The sequence below is a fragment of the Astyanax mexicanus genome, chromosome 12, assembly GCF_023375975.1.
Source record: "Astyanax mexicanus isolate ESR-SI-001 chromosome 12, AstMex3_surface, whole genome shotgun sequence".
Classification (NCBI taxonomy): domain Eukaryota; kingdom Metazoa; phylum Chordata; class Actinopteri; order Characiformes; family Acestrorhamphidae; genus Astyanax; species Astyanax mexicanus.
The window spans coordinates 37,330,023-37,344,628 of record NC_064419.1 but is presented as its reverse complement, the minus strand read 5'-3'; the positions used below and the strand labels follow the sequence as shown (position 1 = coordinate 37,344,628).

At 37.0% G+C, this 14,606-nt stretch overlaps 1 protein-coding gene across 2 annotated transcripts in view; it reads right to left on the bottom strand.

Annotated features, from left to right (window-relative positions):
- Positions 1–10,290, bottom strand: part of ccser1 (coiled-coil serine-rich protein 1) — a 162,481-nt gene extending 152,191 nt beyond the window's left edge. Inside the window, exons 1-2 of one of the 2 annotated variants that reach the window (XM_007260798.4) lie at positions 10,076–10,290; positions 6,416–7,570 (exon numbers count right to left, since the gene is read on the bottom strand). In XM_007260798.4, the coding sequence (XP_007260860.3) occupies positions 6,416–7,544 (1,129 nt within the window). In that variant the 5' untranslated portion in view covers positions 7,545–7,570; positions 10,076–10,290. The remainder of the gene's footprint in view (positions 1–6,415; positions 7,571–10,075) is intronic. The other variant, XM_007260799.4, reaches the window with a different exon arrangement.
- Positions 10,291–14,606: the final 4,316 nt, after the last annotated feature.

Here is a 14,606-nt window from a genome sequence, read left to right as displayed (position 1 = left end):
ACCTTTTCACATTTAACACGTCCTACAGCCAGTATATTTACATTAAACCTTTAGTTCTTCTGATCTGTATTTTTCCAACAGTTTATATGGTATAGACCTATTTTTACTATGTGTTCCTCTCATGTGCTTCTGCAAACCTTTCAACCATAAAGGCCTGTATGTGCCAATATACTTTGAACCACAAGTTACATAATAGTGAAAGTGGAATTAACTTGGAAACAACAGTACTTTTTATCTTTAGCAGGGAATGAATAATTATATACAGAATTGGTACCTAAATAACCAATATATATTAACTATAAGTAGAGGCCTTAAGGGACTTAATAAATAAATAAATAAACTAATGCATCTAAAAAAAATCGAATATTAATGAAAAGTTACTTTATTTCAGTAATTCAGTTCAAAATGTGAAACTCATTATATAAATGTATTCCACACAAAGTGATCTAATTTAAGCTTTAATTTTTTTTTTTTTAATAGTTAATGATTTATGGATTACAGCCAATGAAAAAACAAAAATAAGTGTCTCAGAAAATGTTTATATTATATAAGACCAATTGATACTTTCAGCACTGTGGGCAGTGTGCCAAGTCCTGCTGGAAAATGAATTCCATTGCATCTCCATAAAAGTTGTCTTTCAGTAGAGGGAAGCATGAAGTGCTGTAAGATTTTCTGGAAAAACGCTGCACTGACTTTAGACTTGATATAACACAGTGGATCAACACCAGCAGATGGCATGTCTCTCCAAACCATCACTGATTGTGGAAACTTCACACTAGACCTCAAGCAGTTTGGACTGTGTGTCTCTCCACTCTTCCTCCAGACTCTGATCCCTTGATTTACAAATAAAATGCAAAATTTGCTAATTGTCAATGATGGTTTGAATTACTGAATTATTGAAATAAAGTAACTTTTCAATGATTTTCTTATTTTTTGAGATGCACTAGTATAATGCACATAGCATTTTTGTCAGTACAGTTATATAGTTGGTAAGTACTAAACAATTAGTAGATACTAGATTTGTAATTACTATTTTTTTTACTACTTAATACATAGCAGGTACTAAATTTGTGGTATATACCAAATAATAAGTAGACATAAAATAGCAGGTACTAAACAATTGCTACTGCTAAATATTAGGTACTGAAGACCCATCACAGACCTACATTTTATTCACAATAGAACATAAAACAAATATCAGTTCTTTAAAGTATTTTAGAATTAGCCAAATGTGTCTCCGTGCCTTTTGTTGCCACATCCCAACTTTTTTTTTTTAGAGAATTGTCACAATTAAAAAACACAAACATAATGCCAGGGTTTATTGAATTTGATTCTACAGCAAAACAACTTAGGTAATACTGGTTAGGTAAGTCTAAACCACAGAGTTAGGTGTTTTCTAACCTCTATACTTCTGCTATTATAATATCTGTACTCATGAATGGGGAAGTTGTGAAACAACAACAGGCATGAACAGACTGGACGTTGGCCCCTGACCTCAGCACCCTATGTATTTTTCCTTTACTGTCAATGAACAAATGAACAACCTGAATGTGTATAGAGTTTACCCTCTCCTGCTGTCTTGCAGAACCATTAGGAAACAAGAGAAGTAATAGTGAGAGTCTATATCACATCTCCACTGGAGGAAACTCAATACAGTGGAACACAGTTGGCTTTCACAAAAACCTCTTAGCCACAGGCATGCTGGAGTGAACGTGCTGAAATGGTAGGATATAAAGTTGGGAAATTGTTTAGGGGAAAAGAGAAAGAAAGCAGAGCAGCATCTAAATGAATGAGGCCATGACTGGCTGAAGTTATATTGTTTTCTGATGCTAAAAATAGCCAAAAAAATCCCAATCTAGTGCAATAAACACTTTTTGTCTGACTTTTCCCATTCAGATCCACTTTATGCTTTAAATTCAAAATTCTGCCAATCCATTTCTGCATCCTGAAAATAATAAAACTAGGCCTGTCATAATAACCATTTGTTGGACTATAATTCGTAGTATTAGCTTATTTTATCCTATTGGGCAGCATATACGCTGTGAAAAATTTTAGAGAACTTGCAATATATTGAGTATTGCAGAAACATATCAAACATTATCATCATATCATTGGACATTATCTTGGGCAATGTATAGTGATATGATTTTTACAACGCAAGTCCTAAAAAGTTGGAAATTTTGGAAATAATTCAACTAGGCCTGTCGCAATAACCCATTTTTTTAGACTATACAGATTGTTCCAGGAATTATTGGGATTAACACTATAATTGTAAATATTAAGACGATTTTATGCCACATATATAATAACAACAATACAGTGGCATAATAATGCATTTAGACATTCATTTTTAAGAGCAGTGAACTTATCTTAAAGAATTTTAATATCAAACATGTACAAATGTATAAATATTCTAAATAAATAAAACATAAAATAAAACTCCTGTTTTTAAACTAATTCAACATGTGGAGAACACGAACAGAATCATATACTGACAAAAATCCCAATAAAAATGTAAAATAAAAACTTTAAATCTGAACAGAAAAGAGAAAAAATAAATTAAAAAAAAAATGTTAAGATTATATTTGATTACTGTAATATTTGATACAGGAAGTTTATCATTAACATCATGACATGTTGAACCATTAATGCCTGGACAAATTTAGTGAAAAGTCTTTTTAATAATGCTATAATATCGCAGAATAACAAAATACAGAAATGCCCTTTTTTCAATGTTGTTTAGCCCTAAGGCAAATACAGATTTTAGCTTCTCGATTTATTATGGTATACATTTAATAATCTTACAGATACAAATGAAATGAAGCAATACCACTACACATAGTGGCAGTGTGGTAAACAGCTCAAGCGAAAAACAAACACCAACATCTGGATACAGCAAAGAAGAAACTCTGTCAAACCATGTATCAGTTTATGCAATTTATACTAAAACATAATCTTAAAAAAGGCTAAAACTGCTAACCTAACACTAAGATCACAAGCGGTGTCAATGCCAAAAACATAGGACATGTTATATATTGAAGTCAAACTGCTTAAAGCATATTCTAATCATCTTTCACCGCTGAAAGTTCAGTACTCTAAAGTCAATACAAATAAACTCAAACCAAAGCAAGCCTCAGGTTATCAGTAATGAGAGCACTGTTTAGTATTGGACAATGTTAAATAGATGCACAACAAATCAGACCATGTTGGTGTAAATTTATAAGACTGCAGCAGTGATCTGAGTGAGCTTATCCAACATATAAAACCGGTTTAAAGTTCAGACAGGAAACAATGCTAAGCATCCTGATCTTAACTGCATAGAGAAACCAGCAACAGCTATTTATATGCTGCACTGCTTTGCTGCTGTTCAAACTTCAAACAATGTATCCTTTGTATATGTACTGTTAGACCTGTCATGATTACTGTTTTTAATTGGATGATATACTGTATAAGAAATAATTGGGATAAACAGTATTGTTGTCATTTTAAGACCATGTTATGACATTCATAAAATAATAAAACAATAGCACAGTAATACATGATGCAATTACATCGTTGTAAAGTGCAAAAAAGTTTTACTTATTAAATTCAGACATCTGATGTGGAATATATATATATATATAGAAAAAATTTAAAGAGGTATATGTTTAAGTAAAATTAACATTGTTGTTTTATTCAATAAATTATGGACAACATTTCTCCCAAATTCCAAATACAAATATTGTCATTTTGAGCATTTATCTGCAGAAAATAAGAAAATGCTAAAATAACAAAAAAAAGATGCAGGGCTTTCAGACCTCAAATAATGCAAAGAAAACAAATTCATATTCATAAAGTTTTAAGACTTCAGAAATCAATATGTGGTGGAATAACCCTGGTCTTTAATCACAATTTTCATGCATCTTGGCATGTTCTCCTCCACCAGTCTTACACACTGCTTTTGGATAACCTTATGCCACTCCTGGTGCAAAAATTCAAGCAGTTTAATTTGGTTTGATGGCTTGTGATCATCCATCTTCCTCTATATTATATTCCAGAGGTTTTTAATATAATATAACATTTTTCTTTTCTTTTTATTTTCTTTTTCCAGAGCTGTATATAAAATATTTAAATATCCTAAATAAATAAAATATAAACTAAATATGTTTTAAACAGCAAAAAAAGTCAACATATCGGCTCATTAAGGTTAATTGGATCTTTTTGCCAAAGAATTGGCAATATCGAGGTCAGCAAAAAGGACTGAGGTCCTGTTCATGTATGGTATAGTATAGGTCGATAATGTAATTATTAAGACAAGCCTACTTTTTCATGCTTCATGCGATAGACTGTACATCATAAACCTCATGCTTTTGTGTGAGCGTACACAGGGATTAATATTAGCTTGAGTAACTAACTCAATAACATACATACATGTTAAATACATAACATACTAATAACATAAATTGTTTTGAGCTGTTAAATCGCAAGCATCCTTAAAATAAATGTGTTTTTTGGACCTACATAACACTAAGTGATTAAGGTATTTGGCATAATAAACAGTAGTAGCAGCTATTTGAAGCTCAATATTGGCTGTACTGTCAATTAATAGGGTAACTAAGTAATATGTTATGTAGAACATAACATAAAACTGTAACTATTCGGAATTGGATACGAGTTGCTGGAGACAGCAGTGAATTAGATATGTTGTTTGAGTGGTGCTGTCGGTACTCAATTACACTAAGGGCAGAAAGGGTTCTTTATATCTCCAATCCTTCCGCTCCCCATATGGTGTTCAAAGTTGCTCCACCCAACACACAACACAGCCGAACAGAAGAAAAATGTGGCCAGCCTGAGGGGCCCTGAGGACCAGTTTAAGAACCACTGCTATGTTTATTTAAAAAGAGGTGTCTTATCTTGTTCCTAAAAACTATACAACAAGTTTTTCAGCATCTACCCTTAAAAACAAGGGTGCTACAAATGATTCTTTGAGTGATGCCATGAAAAAAAAAACATTTTTGGCTTCATAAATAACATTTTTAAATGTGAAATACTGTGTGGGAAAAACCTATAAAGACATAAAGAAGTGGATGTAAACGTTCCTCACCAATTACAAGATCCTACATACCTACAGTTCCTTTAGAGAAATGGCTCATTATAGAACCAGAAGTGGTTCGTCAATGGCATCACTCAATAAACCCTTTATAGCACCTTTACCTTTAAAAAATACAGTAGATTCACTTTAAATTCTTTAAATATTGAAATGTTCCCTGAAGAATCAAGAATATATTTGGTAGGAATATTAGCTTTGTAGCTCCAATTTGAAAGACCACTTTCCTTTCATATTTAGTCCAGGGTCATACAGCTCTGGAAAAAAATAAAATACTACTTAAAAATGAGGGTTTTTTTTGATCTTACCAAATTGAAAACCTCTGGAATATAATCAAGAGGAAGATGGATGATCACAAGCCATCAAACCAAACTGAACTGCTTGAATTTGTGCACCAGAAGTGAAGGCATAAAGTTATCCAAAGTAAAAACCAATAAAAACCAAGGTTATTCCACCACATATTAATTTCTAAACTCTTAAAACTAGATGAATATGAACTTGTTTTTCTGTGCATTATTTGAGGTCTGAAAGCTCTGCATCTTCATTATTATTTTAGCCATTTCTCATTTTCTGCAAATAAATGACAATTTGTATTTGTATTGTGGGATAAATATTGTCTGTAGTAAAATAAAACAACAATGTTCATTTTAGTCAAACATATACCTATAAATAGCAAAATCGGAGAAACTGATTCGGAAGCTGAAATGGTCTCTTAATTGTTTATACAGCTGTATATGGATCCAATTTGTGGGAATAGGATATGAATCTAAATAGTTAAATCAAACTTTGTAAGTTTTTGGCCTGTACTCTTGTGTGTAATGTTTTTCTGTTTATAGGCAGGTGTGTTCATGCCTTAGGGCTGTTATTTCCAGTCCAACAAGACCTGAATCTGATCTCTATTAACGGGGAAAAGAGTAAAATATGCTAAAAACTGAAAGTCAGATTACAATTTTAAAAGCAAATTATAAATAACTGATAAGCCTATACTATTGTGATAAACCAGTTTGCAGCCTTTGGCTTAAAATACAAAAAAAAAACTGCATTGCTCTTTACATCAAGGGGAAGGTCTTCTCCAATAATAAGGCAACCCAAGCTCTGAAACCAGCAAGCTGACTGGCTTATTGTGGAGCAATCCCATGCCAAGATAATCACTATACCAAACTCCTCATTTATACCTTTTCTGAACATGAACATATCAGTGTGCTCATGTTTGGCACAGATTTGATCACATTACAGACAAATACAGGTATAATCCATCTAATTATCAGGAATTGATTAATAAATAAATAACATAATGAAAATAAAAGCCATGTTTAGGTTGAATCATACCTGTGTGGGGTTTTCTCAGGTGGCTCGGCCTGCTCTCCAGTTTGACCAGACCGCCTGTTTTTCCATGCTGTTGAATGAGGACTGTGTTCCTGGGCCTCCTCTCTCTGGGCTCAGGGTTAGAGCTGCTCTCCTCACTCAGCTCCGCGGCTGGTTCACTCTCACTTGCCTCCGACTGTTCAGGCTGGAGCTTCTCCACAGTCTGCACCGTCTCTGGCTCTGTGAGGACCGTGGTGCTCTCGCATTGTGTGTCGGCTGCTTGGCTAGAATCTGGCAGTATAGGCTTCTCCGGATCAGGCTGGGCTGCGCTGAAACACGTCTGTGAGGTAGACACGACCTGGCTGAAATTTTCAGGTGGTGCGGCTGGACTCGGAGCAGGCAGTGCGTCCACTTCTGAGACAGAGTCCTCAGTGACGTGGACGAAGTCTGATGGCGTGATGGCAGTCGTGCGGTCCTCAGAGATTATGGGAGACTGTAGCGAGCTCTCCCCCAGTTCTCCAGGCCAGGAACCAGGGGTGCCCGTCTTAGGGGGCTCCGCTGCACCATCCTGGCCTTTACTTTGTTCTATTGCACTGGGGGAGTTCTTGGAAAATCGATGGTGAGCTGAAAAGGACTTGGGCAGCAGCTGCTTCTTGTGCCTGGAGGATCTCTTGCTGCTGACATCGTCCATAAACCCTGAATCGTCCCCTTCATTAGTCCCTGAGCTGATGCAGTTGATGAACACGTTGCGGTTGGTGGAAGCTTTCTCAAAGTCCTCCGTCTGAGAGCGGCTGATCTTCTTCTTGTGACCTCCAAAACCGAAGGAATGTCGCGTCTTGGAGTTGCAGCCTTCATTGAAGCCCAGCTCAGATGTTTGGCTGCGGTCGTCCAGATTCAGCTGGGCTGGGTCGAGGCGTGTCTCACTGCTCTTCTTGCTGTGGAAGCTGATGGAGGGTGTCCGGAACAGGCTGCGGCGCTTGCCTGTGCTGCTGGAGCTCGAGTTGGTGCTGGAGGGGGAAGACGTGTGGACGCCATTGCCCACACCTCCGGAGGACGGCGAGGAAGGGAGCGACTCCTGCCTCTGTTTTGCACTCCGCCTGAAGATGGGTAACCTGGAGACCAGGGTGGAGCGGCGTTGCCCGGATTCGCCCATCAAGGATCAGCATCAAAGTTGACACTCTAAAGGAAAGGAAAACAGTTCAGTTCACTTTGGGTCCACTTTGAATGCACCAGCTGGACATGGTTATTAACTGATGACCTGAATCAGGTGTATTTAGGAATGGAAACCACCTAACTGTACTGGAGGTGTGACCTGCCAGGAGCAGAATTGACATATTTCTGCTTACTGCTGCTATTACTCGTTTTGCTTTTACAACACTTATGATTTCTGCTATTTCAGCAACTATTGCTCCTACTCCTATTACTATTATTTTTATTACCAATATGCTACGATTGTCATTACTAATACTACTACTACTAAAGACCCTACTACTAATAATAATTCTACTACTACAGCACCTACTGGTGTGACTACTATTACTGCTGCTGCTACTACTACTACTACTACTTCTCCTACTACTACTACTACTAATAATAATAATAATAATAATAAAAATAATAATAATAATAACAACAAAAAACAACAACAACAACAACAATAATAACAGAACAAATAACACTACTAATAACACTGCTACTAAATTTCACTGAACAGAAGAAATAGTAATCCTGGTATTGTCAGCTCTAAAGATCCTAAAACTACACAAAGTTTAATGATTCCTCTTCTCACACAAACCAGACCTGGTAATAACTGATTACTAGGTCCATTTCACAAAACTCAAAGTGAACTGTGGTGGACTCCGGCCCTCTAGCACCACAAAAAATGACCCCTGCTGTACACTGTGTATCACCCATAAGCGAAAATTAAAACAATGGAGTAATGGAGTAGAGCCTCAAAGCTTGTTTTTTTATACCTATTCAACTATCTCAATTCTTTCTATAGCTGTTTGTGGGGTTCTTATTACTTATGTTTATGAATAAAGTCATCTCTGTGCCTCTTTATTAACTGGATGTTCAGAATTGTGACCTAAATCAGCTGTATCTAAGCAGGGAAACCTCCTAACTGTGCTTGAGGTCTGACCTACCAGTGGCAGAATTGATGAATTTTGCTGTGCTGTGCTGTACAAATACTGCTCCTATTACTGCTTTAGCTTTTATTTACACCACCTGTGATTTCCGCAATTACTACTATATGATTATCGTCATCAATATGCTATGACTGCCATTACTAATACTGTTACTACTACTAATACGGTTACTACGGTCAATACTATTACCACTACTACTACTGCTGCTTCTGCTATTACTACTATTGCTACTGACTTCATGCAGTTGCAGATAGCCTACTACTGCTGCAACTACTACAACAACCCTTTCCACTATTACCCACCATGCAGTTTACACCCTTTTCAGCAGATATTTTTCATCCTGTTTTTCTATACATATTTAAACATCTTGTTCTGTTTATAGCTGTTTGCGTGGTTCTTACGAATGTAGTAAGCTCTGTCCTCCTGATTGTTAACTAAATGTTCATTCTAGTTGTGACCTTAGTGTTTAAACACTCTTAAATATGTTTTGTCCTTTTAAATTTTTAAACAGTGCATACAAAAAAATAATGACAAGACTTATGTAATATAAAAACGTGTTTCTAATAGGACTATTACACAATACACCCATCCCACACCCTTACATGCACCACTAGCTGTGGGGCAACATGTGACAGTTGGAGATACACCCAGCTCTATAGAAATATACACCTCACTATGGAATGTTTACAACCTTTTCTGAATCTCAAACAGCCTGTATTTGGAATATTATTGACAATACACAGCAAGGTCATCTCTCCCTAGCCTTAACTACACCTTTAACTACAATACCGGGCTTTTATTTTCAGTATAGCTAGTTAAATAGTTAATCTACGTCAGTTAGTTACCTGACTGACAGAGAGAGTGCTCTGACTGAGCAGCAGGTGTGGAGCTGAGGACCAAAATTAGCCCGTTGAGCTGCAGCTCAGAGCTTTAGGCCAATTAGTCTGACTGAAGCAGCGTTCCTACTAAAACCCATTCACAAAAAACTGGGGTCATTACCACTGCAAAATCTTAGATAGCTAGATAACTACTCAGCCTCACCATGATACTGAGCTAGCGTTAAGTGTACTAAGCGCCTCGTTAATCAGACTATAATCAGACTGACAAGGGCGCCTGAGAGCTTCTGACAGCTCTGAGATGACAGGGCTGAGCTCAGAGCGTAAACAGAGCCGTAAACGTGGAGAAAAACATCAACGCACACGACTAGCCAGCGTTTTAACCCATAACAAAGATAGCTGTGTACAGTACAAATGGCTATCTATAGGCTAGCGGGGTTTATTAACCTGGGGTGTGTGTAAAACGCTATAAAACACGAGAAAACGCAGACACGGCTGATTTCAGTCAGCTATAGCTCCTGCTACAGTGTAGTATAGTAAACCCAGGCTAACGCTAGTACCGCTACAGCTGCTGCTGCCGTTGCTACAGATACAGCGAGCTCCAGCAGCAGCTATAAGGTTAGCCGGACCCTCGGCTCGCTCGGTCACCCGCTCCTCCTCCTCCTCCTCCTCCTCACCGCGGGGAAATAAAGCACCGCTACCTGCAGAATTCCCGCTCCGCTCGCTCTCCCGTATACCGCCCGCTCTCCGCTGGTTCACGAGGCCCACAGCTCCTCCGGCCCGGCAGCTAAAGACTCTCATTTACGCCCGAGTAGATTCCCAGCAGTGGAGCCGCGGCCGCGCGCACAAGTGCACCTCCAGTGACGTGGAGTCTCCGCCGCCGCGCTTCCGTGTTGCCTCTGTCGTCATGCGCCGCCATCGCGCGCACAGGTAGGCAGGTCTGCTGCTGCTGGTGATGCTGCTGAGGGTCTCACGAGCGCACCTTTATTTATACACAGCAGAAATAATGTGTTATTCCCAATCCAAAAACAAATAAAAATGAAAGATGAAAAAAAATATTTATTTATCATTTAGATATTTAGCTGATTTCTGAACTCTTCGAATTTTATGTATATGAACTTGTTTTCATTGCATTATTTGAGGTATGAAAGCTCTGCATCTCATCCAGATAGATAGATAGATAGATAGATAGATAGATAGATAGATAGATAGATAGATAGATAGATAGATAGATAGATAGATAGATAGATAGATATTCTTAACCTGTGGGTTGGGACCCAAAAGTGGGTTGTGGACACATTCTGGATGGGTCATGGACAGCTTGTGAAAAATAAATGCATTTTTTTATTTAAAATGATTAATGCTCATCTGATTTTGTACCTGTCTTTTATATTGGTGTAAAAAAGAGACGTAAAGTGTTTTTTACTAATGTACACTGAAGGCAGAGATATACAGAAAACAATTAATTGAATTAAAAAGTGAAATATTTATTTTGTGCAGTTTTTATATTTAATTTTATTGTAGTAACTTTTATACATGTACTTGTCATGTTCATCCTTAGTTAATAAAAAATGCTCTTAAATTCACTCTGCATGCATATGTATGTTTAAATGGGCTTAATGATCATGAGAACACTGTGGGTCCCAAGCTGAGACAAGTTGAGAACCCCTGCTCTAAGAGACATTGTCTGGACAGGAGCATGTCCTCACTGTCCAATTAAAACCTTCTTAGCCTTTAATGACAGTAAATTTAAAATGAGTTTATTTCAGGTAGTTTTGCAGAACTTCTAGTGGTCCATTTATTAAGACAATTTGACAGCATAATGTACAGTTTTTGTCTTCAAATTAAATAGTAAACTAAAAATTGACAAAAATGGAGAAACTTGTTTTTCATTGGACAACATTGATAAATTGTAAAGGACCCAGCATGGTAGCAGGTTTTCTTTCCAGCCAAGCAGAAGCACATGCAAGCTGATAGTTGAAGACACAGACATTTCACCCACCAACATAGCAGAAGCATAGCACAGCACAAGTTTAATAAATGTGAACCATTTTACCATTTCATAAAAATAAAAAAAACATGAAACCATGAATTAATTGTGAGAAGTGAAAAGACCAATTGCTGGAGTTTAATGGGTATAAAATTTCCCTATTCCTGTCTGGTGGAGGACTCTAGCTGATTGGCAGTCCTGACTCTTATTTGTCAGATTGGAAAAAGGTCTGGACCACAAATGTAAAGGGCAGGTTAGCATCTGAACTCTACTTCTCCAAAGCCACACTGTTCTTATGGATGCAGTATGTGGTTTAGCATAGCCTTGCTGAAATGGGCATAGCCCTGCAAGAGACATTATGTGGATCTGTACTTATGTTTTTGTTTTTGTATTGTTTTGGGCAGATTAGTGAATCTCTGGCTCTTTTTGCCTCTAAAATGCTTTTTATATCAGAAATGTCTGATTTTCAAGATTATGTGAAAAATAAATTGTTTTATGAGAGCCCTTGCAAATCATTGCATTATGCCATTTACATTTTTAGAAGTTGGGGGTGGGTAGGTGGGTAGCCAAAAGTATAAACTCGTTCTGAATGGTTAAGTGACTTCAGTCTGTATTCGTGCTGCAGTGCAGCCTGATGAAGTCTATCTGAAGCTGTTATTCAGCTCTACAACACATGGGGTCACTGTATCCTTACAGTTCTGGACAGTGCCTTTAGTCTCAGCCTTCATGGGGCTCACTAATTAAACTGAAGAGTGAGAAGCTTAAAACTTGTTTAATGTGCTGAAACAGCATACAACATTAATATGATATGTTTAAAGTAACTTAAATGGCCATTTTCCATTAAAAAAGTTCATTTTTGTTCAGCCTTCAATTTTAACCTTGCAATTTCTAGATCATATTAAAATTAGCATTTTTATTGATTATTGGAATTGGTGGTGGAAACAAAGTTGATTTTTCAGACAGGGATTAAACATTTTGGGACCACATTTACCTTTAAATGGGTAAACTCAAATTGTACACACTAAACATAATAGGTTGTTTTACAAAGGAAACAACCAATACAATGTAATGTACTCATCGCAAGAAATGTTCAAAATGTGAAACTCCTTACAAAAGATGCATTACACAAACCAATGTGGGCTTATTCAATGTTGATTATGGCTTACAGCCAATGAAATCCCAAAAATCATTGTCTCATAAAATTAGAACACTTTATAAGACCAATTGGTACTTCATAAGACCAATTGGCAACTGACATTGGACTTGAAAGAACAGTGGACCAACACTAGCAGATGACATGGCCCACTCCAATCACTGACCATTAGCAAACTTTGCATTTTATCTGGAAATCAAGGGACCAGAGTCTGGAGGAAGAGTGGAGAGACACAGTCCAAACTGCTTGAGGTCTAGTGTGAAGTTTCTACAATCAGTGATGGTTTGGAGAGACATGTCATCTGCTGGTGTTGGTCCACTATGTTCTTACAGCAAAATCTTACAGCACTTCATGCTTCCCTCTGATGACAACCTTTATGGAGATGCAGATTTCATTTTCCAGCAGGACTTGGAACACTGGTCTTATACTATTCTAATCTTCTAAAACAATGATTTTTGGGTTTACATTGGCTCCAACAACCTTTCCAAACCTTTACCCACCAGACCAAATCACAGACACAAAGACACTAGTCTCAGCTGTTTTATTTTTCCAATGAGGAAGCCAAGGCTTCAGGGTTGATCTTAACCCAAAATAATACAAAACACCTCTCCCCAATCTAACTTAACCATAAGAAAGCAAAAAATAAAATACAAAACATAACCCAACTACCTATTTAAAATAAAAAAAATAATAACTTCTACACCCCCACATCTTCCAAGCTAGAAAGTTAAAGCTGAAGGTACAGGATTTTACATACCAATTTAGAGCATCAAAACAAATCACAGAAATTCAGAAACACAAAAAGCAGACCACACTGCCCCAGTTCAAGGACTGCCTGGCCCCACCATGGTAATGAAAAGAAATAGGGGGCCTGAAGTAGCTGGTGGACTTGGTTATAAACCATCCTTCAACACCAGTCCAACCAATCAACACACGGAATCTCCCTTGGCTCAGCAGTCACACCTGTAGACTATTGGATAATTGCTCAGAAAGAGCTCAGAAAGGTGAAAAGGTGAGAGAAAACACAAATTTAACCAAACAAAAAGCCTCTGCACATGACCTTTATAATGTGTTTGTGTAGAAGAGGCAAATTTATTAGCCTATTCATTAAAAATGATTTCTTTGACATTTGACATTCTTTTTATTTCCCCATGGAAGAGATCTGGTGGCAGAATTCTTCAAGAGATGGGCTTTCAGTTAAGAGACACCTTCAGATTAAACTGATAGAAAACCTCTAGATCAAGATTTAATTCAGTACAGAGCAGCAAAGAAATTACCTTTGATCTGAAGAAAATCATACCACCTGTTAAACATGGTGTCATTTGTTTTATGTGATTACCATATGGCTACCAGTGGAACAGAGGCTTTGGAGTTTATTAAGGATAGACAGCTCTGGAAAAAATAAGAAACCACTTCAGTTTCTGAATCAGTTTCTCTGATTTTGCTATTTATAGCTGTATGTTTGAATAAAATTTACATTGTTGTTTTATTCTATAAACCTCAGACAACATTTCTCCCAAATTCCAAATAAAAATATTGTCATTAAGAGCATTTATTTGAAGACAATGAGAAATGGCTAAAATAACAAAAAGATGCAGAGCTTCCAGACTTCAAATAATGCAAAGTAAACAAGTTCATATTCATAAAGTTTTGCGAGTTCCGAAATCAATATTTGGTGGAATAACCCTTTTTTGTTTTTAATCAGTTTTCATGTATCTTGGCATGTTCTCCTCCACCAGTCTTACACACTGCTTTTGGATAACTTTATGCCACTCCTGGTGCAAAAATTCAAGCAGTTCAGCTTGGTTTGGTGGCTTGTGATCATCCATCTTTCTCCTGATTATATTCCAGAGGTTTTCAAGTTGGTAAAATCAAAGAAACTTATCATTTTTAAGTGGTCTCTTATTTTTTTTCACAGAGCTGTATGAGTACTGATAGATGCAAGAAGATTTCTAATGTTTACAGAGCTACACTTTCTGCTCAGATTCATTCAGCAAACTGCTTTTTTATTGTTACTATTGGAAACTGCTGGGTCTGACCCATCATCCAAGTAATAGCTGTTCTGTATTGGTCTATCCTGTGGGGTCCT